General features: G+C 38.1%; 1 protein-coding gene across 2 annotated transcripts in view; it reads right to left on the reverse strand.

The window, feature by feature from the left end:
• KCNH7 (potassium channel, voltage gated eag related subfamily H, member 7) overlaps positions 1-17,827 on the reverse strand; it is a 241,058-nt gene that overhangs the window by 32,614 nt on the left and 190,617 nt on the right. For both annotated transcript variants that reach the window (XM_014954695.1, XM_014954696.1), the window contains 2 exons: positions 7,863-8,262; positions 6,919-7,118 (listed from right to left, as the gene is read on the reverse strand). In XM_014954695.1, coding sequence (XP_014810181.1) covers positions 6,919-7,118; positions 7,863-8,262 — 600 coding nt within the window. The remainder of the gene's footprint in view (positions 1-6,918; positions 7,119-7,862; positions 8,263-17,827) is intronic.

Below are 17,827 nucleotides of genomic sequence, written 5' to 3' on the forward strand. Positions count from 1 at the left end.
GTTATGATGCAGTGACCATAGGCTCCAGTTGTCTCTCATTGATAGTCATCAAGTCCAAGTTCAGTTGTCTTTTCCTGTCTGGAATATAACTTATTCCACGTCAAATGATTTTGGTTTGTTGGTTTATCTACTTGACATGCTTAGAGAGGAGAAAAGTGTCATTCAGAGAGAATTAAAACATTTAATGGGGAATAAGTGATTGAAGTTAAATGAGGATAGTAGAGAAATTTTTCATATTGCCTTGAAGAATGTGGTCTTTTGTAAGTGAAGGAATCCAGTTTCATTCACTTCTCTTTTTCAAGATGACAACAAGGTATCACTCATAGATGTATCGGCCACCTTTGTGACAACAGAATTGGAGACATCTATATGCCCTAACCTCAGACAACTGGCAAATGTTTGGGTCAATGATAACTTTGTTTTGTTTGGATAAATGACAATTTTTAGATTTTTCTGTCCTCAGTTCTGGAACACGCATTGACATCTCTCCCACATAAAATATTTAAAAAGCATCCAAGCTGAAACAAATCAGAATATTAGCTACAATAATTGTCATTAAACATGGAAATATCACATTCTATACCAACAGAATCACAGAATGGTTGAGGTTGGAAGGAACCTCTGGAGGTCATCTTGTCCAGCCACCCTGCTCAAGCAGGGCTACCTAGAGCTAGTAGCCTAGGAAGAAGTCCAGATGGCTTTATGAATATCTCTGAGGATGGAGACTCTTACAACATCTCTGGGCAACTTGTGCCAGCGCTCAGTTATCCTCAGAGTAAAAAAGTGTTTCCTGATGTTTGGATGGAATCTCCTGTTCCAGTTTGCACCAGTTTGCTAGAAAATTGCTTCTGGTTCTGTACTGAGCATCACTGAAAAGAGCCTGGTTCCATCTTCTTTACACCCTCCCTTCACATATATGTTGATTGATGAGATCCCCTATGAGCCTTCACTTCTCCAGGCTGAACAGTCCCAGCTCTCTCAGCCTTTCCTATTATGAGAGGTGCTCCAGTCACTGCAGTCTGACAGTTACAGATACTCCTTTAATTCTGCATATAATCTTCTGTCATACATTTTTTTTTTCTGTTGAAATATCGGTGAGGTCAAACATTAAGTGCCAGGCAGCAGCTGAACAGAGAATAAGAGGGCTCTTGTGTGTTGTGGGCCTGTTTGGGGTGTATTGAAACTCATTTTGACTAAGACTTTCTTCTCCTAGAATAAGTCATATGTATTTATGAGTGGCAAGTATCCAGCATATATAGGGAAAGATAAAGGTAGACTTTCAATTTCATCTGACAATTTAAGCTGGCATAAACTGAAAGAGGAATTCTGGTTCTTCCCCACATTATCTGTTTATTCCTGCCCTGTCATGATCTTTCCTTGTGAAACGGATTGAGAAACTGATCCACGCGAAAAATAACCCAGCAAAAAAATCAAGCAGCTGAAGGTACAAAGAGGCAGGGATAAATAAACTATGTCTCATCTGCAGAATATAGATCCCAGGATATGTTGGCATTGGCATCACTAAAAGCTGAATAAACTTCTTGAACAATTTGAACAATAAATTTTGAAGAAATTACAGCAACAAACCCCATGCCTAGGAGGGTTCACTCTAGTGGGGATTTATATTCAAAATTACTGTTTTGTCTGTCTTAGTTTTTTCTGCAAGAATGAGTGACATTAATTCATAGTAATTCATGTATTTGGTGAAATAACCTATGTCTTTATTTTCTTTCTGCCACCTAATTTTAGCACTAATCTGAGACTTTAGCTGCACAAATCATGCTACATAGATTTTGAATTAGGATCTCTGTCCCCCGTAGTTGTTCCCTCTGATGGAAAGTGTACTGCAGGATTTAGTTCTGTCACAAACATTTCACTCTCAGATTTTAATAACGTTTTCATCTAGGCTAAATATTTCTGTAATTCAAGATAGTTCTATTTCTAGAAAGAATTTAGAATTTGCTATTTCTGTGATAATTAATTACAGAAATTCACTATTTCTATAAACAGAAGGCCAAAACATTTTCAAGGGCTTTTATCATTTAGAAAAGAATGAACAAGGTCACAGGTGGCGATAATTCTCTAACAGCTCTTGAGCTCCACGTAGAATAAAGATTGTTTCTGATGATTCCTCTTCTTCATACAGGAAAATTTGCAGAGTCAGATTTATTTTTTTTTTAGTCTTTTTGCAGGATATGAAGGAGGTTACAACAGTTGAGACAGAAGCGAAGCAGTGTATGATGATGAGCTAATTTGCCTTTTAATGAGATTTGAAGTCTGACAGCCTTATCAAGAATTAGGATCTTTTGCTTTTAGTCATTGCCATGACACAGATTTGTGTGACATTTTAATGTTGCAATTACTAGAGTTGCAGTGGATCATTCTTCATCTGTAGTCTTACAATTTCTGTGTACACCTGAAAGGGGATCTCTGAGATACGAAAAATTGCTGGGTGAGAGGACTGAAAATGATTTCTGTTTCTTAGACTGTTGACTCCATCATCAACAGAAACTTTAAGGTTTTTGGAAGTTGGTAGCTGACCAGATTCGTGTCTTTCCAAAAATGTAATGATAGCTAGAAAATTGTTAATTGCCCTTGTTTTTGAGATGTTAGACCACAAAATATAATGCAGTGAGAGACTGATAAAGGATCACTTTGCAAATAGATTGACATTTTTTTTTTCTATGAGATCTTCTTCTCTGTAACTTGAGTAAATGTAGGCATTGATGTTTTTTAGGTGGTCTTGTTATAGAAAATGAAAGAACAGCTTTACAGCTAATCATATCTGAGATACTTTCTGATTTCCATTATGACGTAGAGAAATAGCAGTACTACTTTCTACCATGATTATATATTCCCTCTATTTAACCAATTACCTCTAGTTTTTGTTCCAAATACTTCTAATTTCGATTACCCCTCTGATGGCATAAAGACCTCCTCCTAGCTATTTAATTTTCTAATTTACTCATTCTCTGGTTCAAAGATATTACTGGCAATAATTCTATTGGTAGAGCATTTTTGTCATAAGAAGTGATCACAGCAGGAGGAAAAGCAAGAATAACAAATGTAGTAGTGTTATCCAGTGATCAGTGGTCAATTTCTCACAAAAAACCCTTACCAAAGCAACGGTGAACCTGCCATTTATTTCATACAATAGATTCCTGGTTCTGAACCTTCAAGTTAAGTGTGTGCCAAGACAATTTATCACAAGTGTAAAATCACCATTTGCTTGGATGCTTGCAGGAGAAGGTTCCATAGATTTATGCATAGAAATTCTGACTTGCTCTCTCTTTCATGGTACAGGGTAAAAGCCAAAATAAAAAATCATCTGCCCCACATACAAAATTTCAATTAACATGTACATTTGGCTAAACACTTTCCAAAGCTTTTCCCACTTATTTACTTCTTTGAGCTCTTTTTAAAGGTAAAATAAACCAGTAAAGCTATTTAGATGCACAGAAGATCCATGGAAAGAAGGGGGGGGGGGGATTGTAAAAAATACATGCATAACTTAAAAAAGGAACTCAAACACTAAATAAGTCATCTTTTTAGGGTAAGCATCACAGGCATGCTATTATCAGTGCTGGACTGATAACATTGGAATGAAGAGGGGAAAAGAAGGCAAAGAGAATTTAGGAAAAACAGAACAGGATAATTTGAAAAATAAAAATAATATCTTTGAATCTTTGGGAGTGGTGACATCTTTCATGAAACAATATACACAATAAATAATATTTTTTGTAATTTAACTTTGCCAGTGTTTACCACAGGGATATGATTTAAATTATGCTTATTCTATGGACTCAAGATTCTTATCCAGATTAAAATAAATCCCAAATCCTGTTTATCCAGTCCATGCATACTTATTTGGAACTGTTTTTATCAAAATACATTATGCAATGAAACGTAATCAGAGAGATGTAGAAATGAAGCAGAGGGGAACAAATGAACAAATAAAAAATGTTCTCAGCATATTTCACCTTCAGTTCTTTAAAGCTAATTTTAAGTTTAGCCATTTCAAATGTGCATAAAGTGATATTTTATGGTTTTCAATTTAAAGTGTAGAATTTTGTTTAGGAAATCAAGTTTATTTAATCTTAGTGCAGTATTATTTCTGAGGTTAAAAGTTGGAGTTTTTTTAATACTTTTCCTGAATTCTTAAGTATATTACTGATGATAATTAAAAGCATCTTTTGAAATATATTATCTAACATTATTTATATATATATGTGAGTATGTGTGCATGTGTACATTACATGTACATATATATATATGAAATGTAAATAATTCATGCATTTCACATTTCAAAGGAGAAAGAGGACTGAGTTTTTGAATTTTATTCAATTTTCAGTCATGAAATGGAAAAGAAAGACATCGGATCAAATTCTGCCTTCAGATGTTTGCAAAAAGCTCCCAGTAAATATTGACAGGAGTCAAACACATTTGTCTGAGGACAGTATTATCCCTTTGGTGTGTAAATGCAAATATTTCATGCAAAATAAAGTTAATACCACATGCAAGTCTTGTATGCACATGGCTTATAGCCAAGAAAACTTCATTGGTGCTTGTGCTAACATGCATATATGGTTTGAACTAAGAGCATTCACGCAAAGGAAAATGCAGAATGATCAGCATGGCAACTTTGTCAGAGTGACATTCCTTCAGAGCAACTATCTAATGCAAACCGATATGCACATGACCTTTTTTGGGCAGAGAAGCATGATTTAAGTTGTGGGGTAAAACAGTGATTGATAAACGTGGTTCGATTAGCATTTTTTAATGTCTGATTTTTGTAACCATTTTGCCCCACATCTGATTCTGCTTGGATTATTTCCCTTTGTTATCTACCCTTTCATCATGCAAAAAGTTACTATTAAAATTAGAAAGCATTGAACAAGCTCTAAACCCGACAGATAACATGGATATTCTCCACACTTTATACTGGAATTAAATTTGATATAAATACCTCCTGCTCTTACCAGTGGGTGGTGTTATTCCATGTATTTAGGTATGAAGCAGACAGGAAAGAGATAAATCTTTCATAAGTACAACATAAATCACACAATTCTTATATTAACCTCGCACGAAGTGTAATATATTCAAACTCACTTTTAAAGAAAATTTAGTGACTGCCATAAAACTTGAGGGATAGAATTGTGAACAGAATAAGAAATAAAATGTAACAAAACAAGATACTAAATTGATTTTTTTTCACATTTTATTAAAAAAAAAAAGCCTCCATACTGCCTCACCATCATATTGCAGAATATGGGCTGTTTAATCCATTTAGTGAGTATTTCACATTAATGACAAATCCAAGACTAATTCCAGTACACCAATTCCTGCATTATGCAAAGTTTAACTTGGCAACATCCAGATTTAGTTACTATTTCATGTGAAACAGGTGTTCTTAATACATCCGTTAGTGGTAATGAATTAGTTAAGGCATACATGATTTTGTAATATCTTCAGAAATAATTCAATGATCTACTTTAGGCTTAGGCTGCACCCACCTGCAGCTTGAGGGCTTGATCCTGCGAAGTGCCGAGTACCCGACAATCCCATTGCCATCAGAGGGAATTAGGGCCATTCGGTGCCACGCAAGATGAAGCTACTGGTGCTGCCTTCCACTGCAGTAATCCCCAGCAGAGGTTTACACACGTATCCTTGCCCTGTGCTGGGCATAATATCCTTCTGAGGGGACACTCATGGAAGTGGGAGGTGAAGCCCAATGTTTGATTTGCTGTCTTAAAATTAAGATCTGCTTTACTTAATGGTAACCATAAAGTCAAACTGTCAGTGATTCAGCTTTATAAAAGCTTTTAATCAAGACTATAGTTTCTACTTACTGTATAAAAGTGTACCACTCTGTCAGTCATTCACAAACACATGTGTTCCATACCACATGGAAGGTGTTTGAATTTATGTAAAAATTTTGGAGCTTTTTTTCTAGTTAAATTGTTACAAAAATGTATAGATTTTCTTGTTTTTCCAACTTTATGGAGAATCTCTAATCTGTAACTCAGAACAGCTCTGGAAAGCATCCCTTTTGAGACACAGATTCACAGGTCTTCAAGATGCCCAATGCTCTCAGTGTCTTCAAACCTATGTTAACTTTTCAGAAAAAGTGTTGCTGTCTCCAGAAAATAAGCCAGAAAAATAGATGCTTACTTTTGCTCATTATCAGACTGTTATTCCTTTTTAGCTGGCCACATAATACGTTTTTATATAATGAGGGTTTACAGGTTTTTTATCAAGAACAGAGAATATGAGTGTTGTATTATGCCACTTCCTAGAAATGAGATTCTGTGGATTGCTAAATGGTTAGTAGTGCTATGTTGACTTTCAGTGCAAATATGTGGTTATGAATGCAAGCAAACTACTGTTCAGCCTATCATAGGATTAGAATATTTCACTCTGAATAGAGCAGCTAAACCACCTGCCTGCTCCTCACTTCCCCCCAACCCCAGTATACCTGTTCTAGATTACACAATAGGATTTTGAAAAAGAATTGATCTCCACAGGTGTTATAAAAGAGTAAATGTGAATACCAACACAGGTACTCTTGTTGGAAAATTAGGCCAAAGATCACACAAAATTCTGGAACAGCTATGCCTGAAATAAGAAACCTATGATTTTTTTTTTCTTGTTTTAAGTTTATAATAGTCAACTGCGATGATAGTCAACAATTCTCAAGCACAGGGAGAGTTCAGATTTCTGATATCGCTTCTAAAATCTAGGCAGTGAAATGTTTGCATGACAAGCTTATAATGAATTTTTTTCAAAAATTGCTATATAACCACCTCCTTCAACTTGTACTTTTACAATAAATAATAAATAATGAAGACTTACAATGTCTAAATTCTCATGCATTTATCTATTCCTCAGCATCCGTGCCTGAAAAACAGAACAACATACCATGTTCATGTCAATGCCATTGGTGTACGTCCACGCATGCTGGAAGTATTCCTCAAGTCGTTGCCGCAGAGGATTGGGGATTTGATGAAAACGTATAAATTCCTTTACCCGCAGCATCTGCATGTGATACCGTGCAGTTCCCGAGTAGAGTCTTTGGATTATTGCAGATACATTTCCAAAAATGCTAGCATACATTAATGCTGGATTAAATAGAAACAAAATTTATTTAAGTCATATCATTGGGTTTTGCAGATGATGCAACTGTCCTTATAATGTACTTTGTATGTAAAATAACTCAGATGTGATTAGCAACATTTCCTGAGAAGTGGAATTGATTTACCTGGTACTCTTTATTGATTTAATTGAGTCAGTACTAACTCAGTTAGCAGTTGAGACTTAAATATTAAATCGTAATCAAGTTGTTAATATTTATCTTTGGAGATTTGTAGTCCTGAATTTAGTGTGATAAGTTAGGTTCATCTAATTTTATGGATGTTTGGTAGAACTAGGAACTAAGGTTAAGTACAATCTAGTAACAAAAGGCAGAGTTAAGAATCTATGCATACATTTATAGGTTCAGGGTTTAAATCAGGCAATAAAATATAATTATGATTATCCAAAAATGATGGGCTACAGTTTCCTAAATCCACTCAAATCCACTCAAAACTCAGCTTCCTACCCTACACAGGATTTGCTTAGCGACACTAACACAGAACACAAAAGTTCTGACAGTTTGGATAACAGATTTTGAGCAGTCAAGCAATTTGACTGCTTCCTGACACTGCATGAGTCACAACATATTTTTGCATATAACATTGCTTTCACTGGGAATTTACCCTTCTGACTGCATGCTTATAATCTTATTAGATTAGACTATTAGGTCATTTGCTGCAAACACAGAAAAAAATAAAAATAAAAAACCAAAAAAGGATAAAACTACTTACAGCCAATCAACATGACACAGATGGAAAAGATTTTCTCTGAGTTGGTGTTTGGAGACACATTTCCAAATCCTACACTTGTCAGACTGCTGAAGGTAAAATAAAGTGCTGTAACGTATTTGTCCTTGATGGATGGTCCAGAGCTTGCATCACTCTTATTGTAGTGCTTTCCTAATTGTTCTCCCAAAGAATCCAACCAGCCAATCTTGTGAGCCAAGTAAGGTCTTTCTACATTTCCAATGGCATACCAAATGCAAGCGAGCCAGTGTGCAATTAGTGCAAATATGCACATAAGGAGCATCAGAACTGCAGCACCATATTCTGAATATCTGTCCAGTTTCCGTGCTACCCTCACCAAACGCAGCAGTCTAGCTGTCTTCAGAAGACCTATTAATGTTGTTGTCTGTAAAAATAAGATAGAAATTGAATTTATCTGTTAGCAAATGTATTCTCATGAATAGGTAGCATGAATAAACCAGTGCAAATTCCATTATTTAGGGGAATCAACAAAACCAGATGATTAATTTTTTCCAATATAATCTTAATTTCATTTTCTTCAAACTATCAAATTTATTATAAAAACTGTGAAGGAAACAATAAGAAATACACATTTCATTGATTGTGACCTCAACAGTTTGCAAGAACATATGCTTCAAAAAGCTATGCCTAGGCTGAGCTTCAGCATGTGAACATTGCCATTAGGTACATTATTTCGTAAGGTCAAGCTGAAATATTTATGGTTCCTTAAGGAAAAGAGAAATCTTAAGAAAAGCTAACATTTTTTCTTAGTGAGGTGTTGGAACAATTCTATTACAGATGCAGTCATATCTTTACACCACGGAAGAGGCCACAGGGGTCAATATTGGGACCAGTGCTGTTTAACATCTTTGTTGGTGACATCGACACTGGGATTGAGTGCATACTTAGCAAGTTTGCTGATAACACCAAGTTGTGTGGTGTGGTCGACACACCAGAGGGAAGCGATGCCACCCAGGGGGACCTTCACGGCTTGAGAGGTGGGCCTCAACTGGGCCAAGTGCGAGGTCCTGCACATGGATTAGGGCAATCCCAAGCACAAACACAGGCTGGGAGGAGAATGGATTGAAAGCATCCCCAAGGAGAAGTACTTGGGAGTGTTGGTTGATGAGAAGTTCAACACGACCACGCAATGTGTGCTTGCAGCCCAGAAAGCCAACTATATCCTGAGCTGGATCATAAGAAGTGTGGCCAGCAGGTCAAGGGAGGTGAGTCTGCCCCTCTGCTCCCCTCTTGTGAGATCCCACCTGGAGTACTGTGTCCAGCTCTGGAGCTCCCAACATAAGAAGGACATGGACCTGTTAGAGAGAGCCCAGAGGAGGGCCATGAAGGTGATAAGAGGGTTGAAGCACCTCTCCTTTGAAGACAGGCTTGAGGGAGTTGGGATTTTTCAGCTGGGAGAAGAGAAAGTCTTTCATACAGTGTAGAGGCTTTGACACTAAGATACAGCTGGAAGTAGAGGTAGCAAGCATGATCTATAGGTTTTGGTGTGCCTTTTCATGCTGTCCACTTCTCACTGTGGATGGAGCCTTCACATAGTCCACCTCCTTTACTTCACCAGAAGTACTTGGTGTCAGAACAGTGTAATTTCCTTGATGTGCTGGAACCCAAGGAGGTAGAGGTCTTATTCTGACAGTTACCCACCTTACCCCATTTGTTGCCAAAAATTAATGACTGCAAATAGTAATCTGATAGATGCAATTCTTTCCTCTGATTTGCTTGCTGCTCTGTTTTTATCACACCTAACTTTATCAGCTGCACTAAAAGTTCAGGAGTTGCTGGATACCCACATCAGGATTTTTAATTGTTTTAATCTTTTTTTCCTGGTAGCAACATTTATTGTGAGCCAGAAGCACATAGGAATCTCATAGTTACTGAAACTGAATCTGAATTGGCAAAACACGGCTACAAGATAATTTACCCCCACTGTAGTATATTTAGTGCAAACATTCCATTTATGAAAGACATTTAAATGCTTGACTAAACTGGAATTCATTAGGACCATAGTACTTTAGGAATCTAAAATCTTTACAATACATTGAAGAAGTCTTTTTCAATTGGTAAGATTTATTGAAAAGATAAAGGTCTTAAGGTAATACCCATTTTAAATAGATTCTGCCAAAACAGGCATTCTGTTTCCTCAAATTTACTTTTTCATCGCAAATAAATAAAATTATAGAGAAAAATAAACAAGATCAGCTTCAATTTCCTCATTCCACTATATTTATATTTCAATCTGCCAGTTAAAAATTTTGTTAACCAGTATAGCCAACCTAATTTTGATATTTTTGCCTTGTTTGGTTATTGTGCTTTTAAAAAGCCTTTTTATTTTTTCTATCTGTAGTACAGGAGGGAGGCCTGGATTAAATGTGTATTTTTTTTTTTTTCTGTTTTGACTTTAGTAATAACACAAAAAAGAAACAATAAATTATGCCTATAATGGTTCTTTCATGCCTATATGGTTCTCTCCATGAGCTAAGTAATCACACAGAAGACATCTTCAGTTGTTTTAGAATAATTGTTCAGTTTTGCTAATAAGAAGCTTGAGAAAGGTTAAAGTTTGCCAATTATTTTCTCTCGAGGGGAAGGAAATGACCTAAAACCAGGAGTTTGTGGATACTACATTTTCTAAGTCACTAAATTTATTTTACAAAATCCTTCTAAATCCTTAAGTCTGATTAGTCTTCTTTTTTAACAGTGAGATTGATTTATACTCTCAATTTCTCAAGCCCTGATGCTAAAATGACCACAGCAGGGGGCTATTTTGATGGACAGCAGTTGATTAAAGCATGATTTGAAAGAGAAAGGCATCAGTTTATCTGATTGTATCATTCAGAACATAAGAACCATTCAGAATCAGAGGGTATCATTCAGAAATTATTGTATCAGACTGGAAGAGGGAGCTGGTATCGCTTAATTAGCTATTTTCATAAATGGTATTCTGCTTGAGGAAAGTCATTTGCAACTCATGACTTTCTCACTGATGGCGTAATCCTTCAATTTCCTCTAGATTTTTATGTTGCATTTTTTTTTGCTTTCTTCATGACATTCAGTATTATTAATGTATAAATCTACAATATCATCTCCTATTTGTCTCTTTTTTTAAACCAAATAATTCACTGATATGTATGAGTAGCTCAAACTGTCTCTTTCAACGTGCATTAAAGTGCACATGCTTACGCAGTAGTTCATCTGCTACATGGTCCTTTCAAGTTTCTTGATATTGTAAGGTCCTCAGTTTCTCAATTATTTCCTGCTACCTACATTTTATGTTAAAACCTTCATCAAACTTCTAGCCTTTTTTTTCGGCCTGTAAATAAATCTATTAAACATGAGTACTATAGCGTCAAGCATAATTAACTCTTTTATCTCTCTTGGAAAAATCTCTAATACATGCTAGAATTTGGCCTTTCAGTCTGTGCTCCATTACCTTAATAGCCTCTTCTGAGCACTGTGTCATTGTAAAATGACAATGAGTAAACAGTGTGCTCTTGCGGCCAGGAAGGCCAATGGTATCTTGGGTTGTATAGGGAAGAGTGTAGCCAGCAGGTCAAGGGAAGTCATTCTCCCCCTCTACTCTGCACTGGTGAGGCCACAACTGGAGTACTGTGTCCAGTTCTGGGCTCCCCAGTTCAAGAGGGACAGGGAACTACTGGAAAGAGTCCAGCGTAGGGCTACAAAGATGATTCAAGGATTGGAGCATCTCCCTTATGAGGAGAGACTGAGAGAGCTGGGACTCTTTAGTCTGGAGAAGAGAAGGCTGAGGGGAGACCTTATCAATGCCTACAAGTATCTCAAGGGAGGGTTGAAGGAGGAGGGAGCCAGACTCTTTTCAGTGGTTCCCACCGAGAGGACGAGGGGCAACGGGCACAAGTTGGAACATAAGAGGTTCCACTCAAATATGAGGAGAAACTTCTTCACGGTGAGGGTGACGGAACCCTGGAACAGGCTGCCCAGGGAGGTTGTGGAGTCCCCTTCTTTGGAGATTTTCAAAACCCGCCTGGATGCAGTCCTGAGTAACATGCTCTAGCTCTGGGCAATCCTGCTTCAGCAGGGGAGTTGGACTAGATGATCTCTATGGTCCCTTCCAACTCTAGAAATTCAGTGAAATTCAGTGAAATTCAGTGAAATTGTTGAAAATCTTTATGCTGCATGCATCATGATACTGAAAATTTAGTACAAAGAACAATTAAACAAATATATTTCAGCTAATCAAAACTTCTTATTTATAGCAGAGTAATGGTATTTCAACTGCTGTTGGTAAAGACTACCAAACAGTCTACGAATAACTGCCTGCTCCAGCATTGCAGGGGTTCCTCTTTGCTTCATCTTGAAAGACAATTAAGGGAAGAAAATGTTGATACTAAATATTTCTCTGATATTCGCCATCCACCTAAACAACTTCCAGAGACTCTACCCTAATGCTGCATCATCCTGGACTGTACTCAATCCACAGAGCTGCTGATGCAAAGGCAGACTGCCTGTAGACCACCTATGCAGTCTTCAGTGTAAAAGACTTGAAATTAATGGGAATAGGTTTTCCAAGTAAATTGCTACACTGAGCACAGGAAACTATCTCTTCCTGAGATGTTTTCTGAGCTTGATTTTCAAATATATTTTAATTTGCAAGGGAGTAAAGTACTGATTCTATCAGTGGAGATGCAGTGAAGTGTATGATGTTCCATCTCTAATCCTAGAAATGTGGGATTTGTCTTTTCAATTTGCTTTAACAGATACACTGTGTAATGTAGTGAAGTGAAAACTTCAAAATTAAAAGAAGAACAAGAATACTTTGATTTATATATCTTCATTTCAACAAAACTCCATCTATTTTTGTGATCTATTGCTATGAGTAGGAGACATATTCACCCTTACATTTTGTGAATATGCTGGATATATATACATCATGATGTATTTATTTATATTTTCTAAGAATTTTTCCTTTTGAGAGGCGTTTTAATCATGTTCTTTAAAATAGCTATGATCACTATTATTTGCTCTAACAGCAAAAGTCTTCATGTTTTTCTGCATATTTCAACTGATTGTTCTCTCTGGTCTCAATAACACTATAAATATGAAAATTTTCTTGCTGAAGCTGTTAGTGTCACTTGTTTGTAAGTTTTATTGCAGTAGGTTCTAGATGAAAGGGAAGAAACTCAGGTTATCTATATATCCATCTGATTTTTCCCTACAACGTACTTGTCTTTGAAGTGGAAACCTGATCAATACTTTAAAAAGCACATTATTTTAAATGCATACATCTAAAAATATCTAGTAATCTTAAGCAGCTTTCCTTGTACAGGCACATCATCTCTGTGTGTGCTTTAAGGAGCTGTGCCACTGCAACTATAATTTATTTAAAATCCAACCCAGACTCCTCAGCTGAGTAGAATGATTAAAAATATACTACCAAAAGAACAGAAAGTAAAAAGTCCATCTATTCATTATTTTTATCTTCCCAGATATCAGGAATGCCGCTTAACATTTACAATACACAAAAAAAAGAGAATGGTTTACTAATTTAAAATTACATTAGTACCCTATTTTAGAAATTGGAAAATTAACTGTCCTACTCTGTTGCTTTCCTGTGGTTGACAAAGTATGGCTCAAAGAGAAGCATTCAGATAGTGCTGCATGTGGTATTTGGATTATTACCTCTTCTCCTTTCTAGATGCAGTTTGATATCACGGTGTTTTAAAGCTGGGTGAGCACACATGGAGCTCTCTTTGGACCATATGTTGCTTAATAAAAAGACTATTCAATACAATTGCTCATAGGGGATCTTATTTGAAGAATGTCTAGATAACAAAACAGAGCTATTTCATTAAAAAGATAACCCTTACAACCAAAAAAATTCTATTAAATGAAAAATGCTCAATTCTAACAGTTTTACATTTGCTTCTTCTTGCTAAACTATCAAAAAGGGAAATATTACAGTTAGTAATGTAGGAAGCAAACCTACAGTAAGTAGCAGCTTAGAAAAAGTGACTGACATATTCAATATCATGAATGAGAGAGTGCAGTCACAATGGCATGGTGAACTCGTCATAATCTGTGTCGTTTCATTGCTGCTTAGCTAAACAAACTAGTTTTTCCAGATAGTGAAACTGTTCAATTACTAGGTTTGGAGGGAATGAATAATTGATTGACCTGTATTTGCAATACTGAAAAGTCATTATGTTGTCCAATAATTTCTGTTCCAAGTTCCACATTTTTTATTTGTGTACTCACCTGCAAGAATGCACTTGCTTGCTACTAATCTGTAATATTATTTTATGTTACAATTTTCCCTTTAGCATCACTTCAGCACCTGGCACTTTACTCTTAAGGACGTCTGTAACAGGGAAGGTGGAAGAATGATGTTCAGAGTCAAACACCTCAAAGGAATGTCACCTGGAGAGCAGCACAACAGAACTGCAGCCACTCCAGCCAGTAAGTCAGCTTTAACAAGGACACAACTTAAATGCCACTATGCAAACACATGGGGAAAAAACAAGAGGAGTTAGAGATGTGCACACACCTCCAGAGCTATGCTGTCATTGACATCATAGAATGTGGAGGGATGGCTCCTATGACTGGTGTGTTGGAATGGAAGGATACAGGCTCTTTAGAAAGGACAGGCAGGGAGATGAGGAGGAGGTGTTGCCCTCTATGTCAATGACCAACTGGAGTGCATGGAGCTCTACCTGGGGATGGATGGAGAGCTGACCTTGAGTTTATGGGTCAGGATTAAAGGAAATGCAGGGACAGGTGACATTCTAGTGGGATTCTGCTACAGGCCACTTGACCAGGAAGACCATGCAGATGAGGCACTCTATAGACAGGAGAGGCCTCATGTTCACAGGCCCTGGTCCTCATGGGGGACTTCAGCCACCCCAATATCTGTTGGAGGAACAACACTGCAGGGCACAAGCAATCTAGGAAGTTCTTGGAATACACTGATGACAACTTCCTTCTCCAAGTGGTAGAGAAGCCAACGGGGGGAGAAGCTATACTAGAGCTTGTCCTCACCAACAGGGAGGGACGAGTGGGGAATGTCAAGCTCAAGGGTAGCCTCGGCTGCAGTGATCATGAAATGGTAGAGTTCAAGATCTTTAGGGCAGCAAAGAGGGGTGCACAGCAAGCTCACCACCCTGGACCCTGGAGAGCAGACTTTGGCCTACTGAGGGATCTGCTTGATAGGGTTCCATGGGATAAAACACTGAAAGGGTGAGGGGCCCAAGGGAAGTTTGTTACTATTAAAGGATCACCTCCTCCAAAGCTTAGGAGTGATGCATTGTAACAATGAAGAAGTTAAACAAAAAAGCCAGAAGGCCTGCGTGGATGAACAAGGAGATCCTAGGCCCATTCAAAAGCTAAAAGGAGGCCTACAGAGTGGGGAAGGAAGGACAGGTTGCTTGTGAGGAATACAGAGAAATTGTCCAAGCAGCCATGGACCAGATTAGGCAAGCTAAAGCCCAGATAGAATTAAATCTGGCCAGGGACATGAAGGGCAACAAGAACAACTTCTATAAGTGTGTGGGTGATGAAGACTAGTGAAGATGTGGGCCCTCTCTGGAAGGAAACAGGACACCTGGACAATGACGTTTTCATCTCAGTCTTCACTGGCAAGGGCTCTAGCCACACTGCCCAAGGCACAGAAGGCAAAGGCAGGGACTGTGAGAATGAAGAAGCACTAACTGGAGGTGAAGAGACCATCTAAGGAACCTGAAGGTACACAAGTCCATGGGACCTGACGAAACCCATCCACAGATCCTGAGGAAATTGGTGGATGAAGTTGCAAGCTGCTTTGTGTTACATTTAAAAGTTGTGACAGTCTGGTGAAGTCCCCAGTGACTGGAAAAGGGGAAATGTAACCTCCATTTTCAAAAAGGGAAAAAAGGAAGACCTGGGGAACTACAGGCCAGTCAGTCTCACCTTTGTGCCTGGCAAGATCATGGAACAGATCCTCCTGGAAACTCTGCTAAGACACATGGAAAATGAGGAGGTGACTGGTAACAGCCAACATGGCTTCACCATGTCATGCTTGAAAAATTTGGTGGCCTTCTGTGATGGCTACAGCGTTGGTGGATAAGGGGAGAACAACAGATGTCATCTACCTGGACTTATGCAAAGCAAAACACTGTCACACGTGACATCCTTGTCTCTAAATTGGACAGACACGGATTTGATGGATGGACCACCTGGTGGATAAGGAACTGACTGGACAGTTACATTTGAAGAGTTGTGGTCACTGGCTTAATGTCCAAGTGGAAACCAGTGATGAGTGCTGTTCCTCAGGGGTCAGTATTGGAACCCACGCTGCTGTTTAACATCTTTGTTAGCGACATGAACAGTGGGATAGAATGCATACTCAGCAAGTTTACTGATGACACCAAGCTGTGTGGTGTGGTTGACATCAGAGGGAAGGGAAGCCACCCAGGGGGGCCTTCACAGGCTTGAGAGGTGGGCCCATGCAAACTTCATGGATATGGACCTGCTAGAGAGAGTCCAGAGGAGGGCCAGGAAGATGATCAGAGGGTTGAAGCACCTCTCCCATGAAGACAGGCTGGGAGAGTTGGGGTTGCTCAGCCTGGAGAAGAGAAGACTCCAGGGAGCATCCTTCCAATACATAAAGGGGGCCTACAGGAGAGATGGGGAGGGACTTTTTATGAGGGCATGTAGCGATAGTACAAGAGGTGACGGCTTCAAAGTGGAAGAGGGTAGACTTAGAGTAGATATCAGGAAGAAATTTTTCAGTATTAGGGTGGTGGGACACTGAAACAGGTTGCCCAGAGAAGTTGTGGATGCCCTGTCCCTGGAAGTGTTCAAGGCCACTTTGGATGGGGCTTTGAGCAACCTGGTGTAGTAGGAGGTGTCCCTGCCCATGGCAGGGGGGTTGGAACTAGATGATCTTTAATGTTCCTTCCATCCTAAACTATTCTATGATAAATCCAAAGAGCACTGCTTGAATGAACTTCGGAGTTGGTCCCTGTCATAATTCTTGGTGTTCCATGCTTCCAGTCACTGGACATAATTTTTGGCAGTGATGAGTGGTCAGTGAAAAGAGAGGGTTGCAGACCACGCCTGAATGGGAAAGACGTCATCCAAGGTAGAAGTAGTGTCATTGTCAGAATATTGTCTTTCCTGTGTCTGTGCTATCAAAACCACAGAAAAACATCTGCAAAAAGACTGGGGCCTACCACAGATAACAAATGCAAAAAGTTATCAAAGTTTCTCTTAAATCTCTGACCTTTTTAGTCACCTTCTGAATAGAAAAGTTATTTTTTGGTAAGAGAACTGTTATGATTGCATTCCCTTAACAAAAAATTAGGTCTGCTGCATGCTATTACCTACATGTTTCTCCAGATTTCATGGTTACCTAGAATGTGTACACTCATGTTCAAATTAGTAGGAATACCTCTATTGATTAGGAATGTTACTATTGATTTCTCTGACTGCTGCATTAGGCCACAATATAATAAAGATTTTTCAGGAGCACAGGAGACAGAAAAACATTCTCATTATTTAAAATTTAAGAAAATTAGTTTAAGAAATGCATGACTGATATTCATCCTTCTTCTGAAATTTTAAAGACTGAATATGCTGACAAGACTGTCAAGGTGCATGTAGGTATGTGCCAGTTGTTTTATACTGACCCTTAAAGGCATACTTAATTAAATTTACATGTAATTTGTGAGGATAGCTAGGGTATGCTCAGACTGAAGATCAGGCTATTGGGGTGGACATAAAAATATTTGCTGTCACAGCAAATGACTTTCATAAAAAGGAATTATTTTTAAAATGAAAAGGTTTTTGCATTCACTGTATTGTGACATGGAGGCATATATAGTCAGATCAGTAAATTTTCATGCTAAAGGTTGCTGATTAAGTCTTCACCTTTCTCTTCTCAATTAATGAGATGCACATATGGTTGACAAAACTGTCTGTTT

Source organism: Calidris pugnax, unplaced genomic scaffold, assembly GCF_001431845.1.
Source record: "Calidris pugnax isolate Ruff unplaced genomic scaffold, ASM143184v1 scaffold103, whole genome shotgun sequence".
In the NCBI taxonomy this organism is placed as follows: Eukaryota; Metazoa; Chordata; class Aves; order Charadriiformes; family Scolopacidae; genus Calidris; species Calidris pugnax.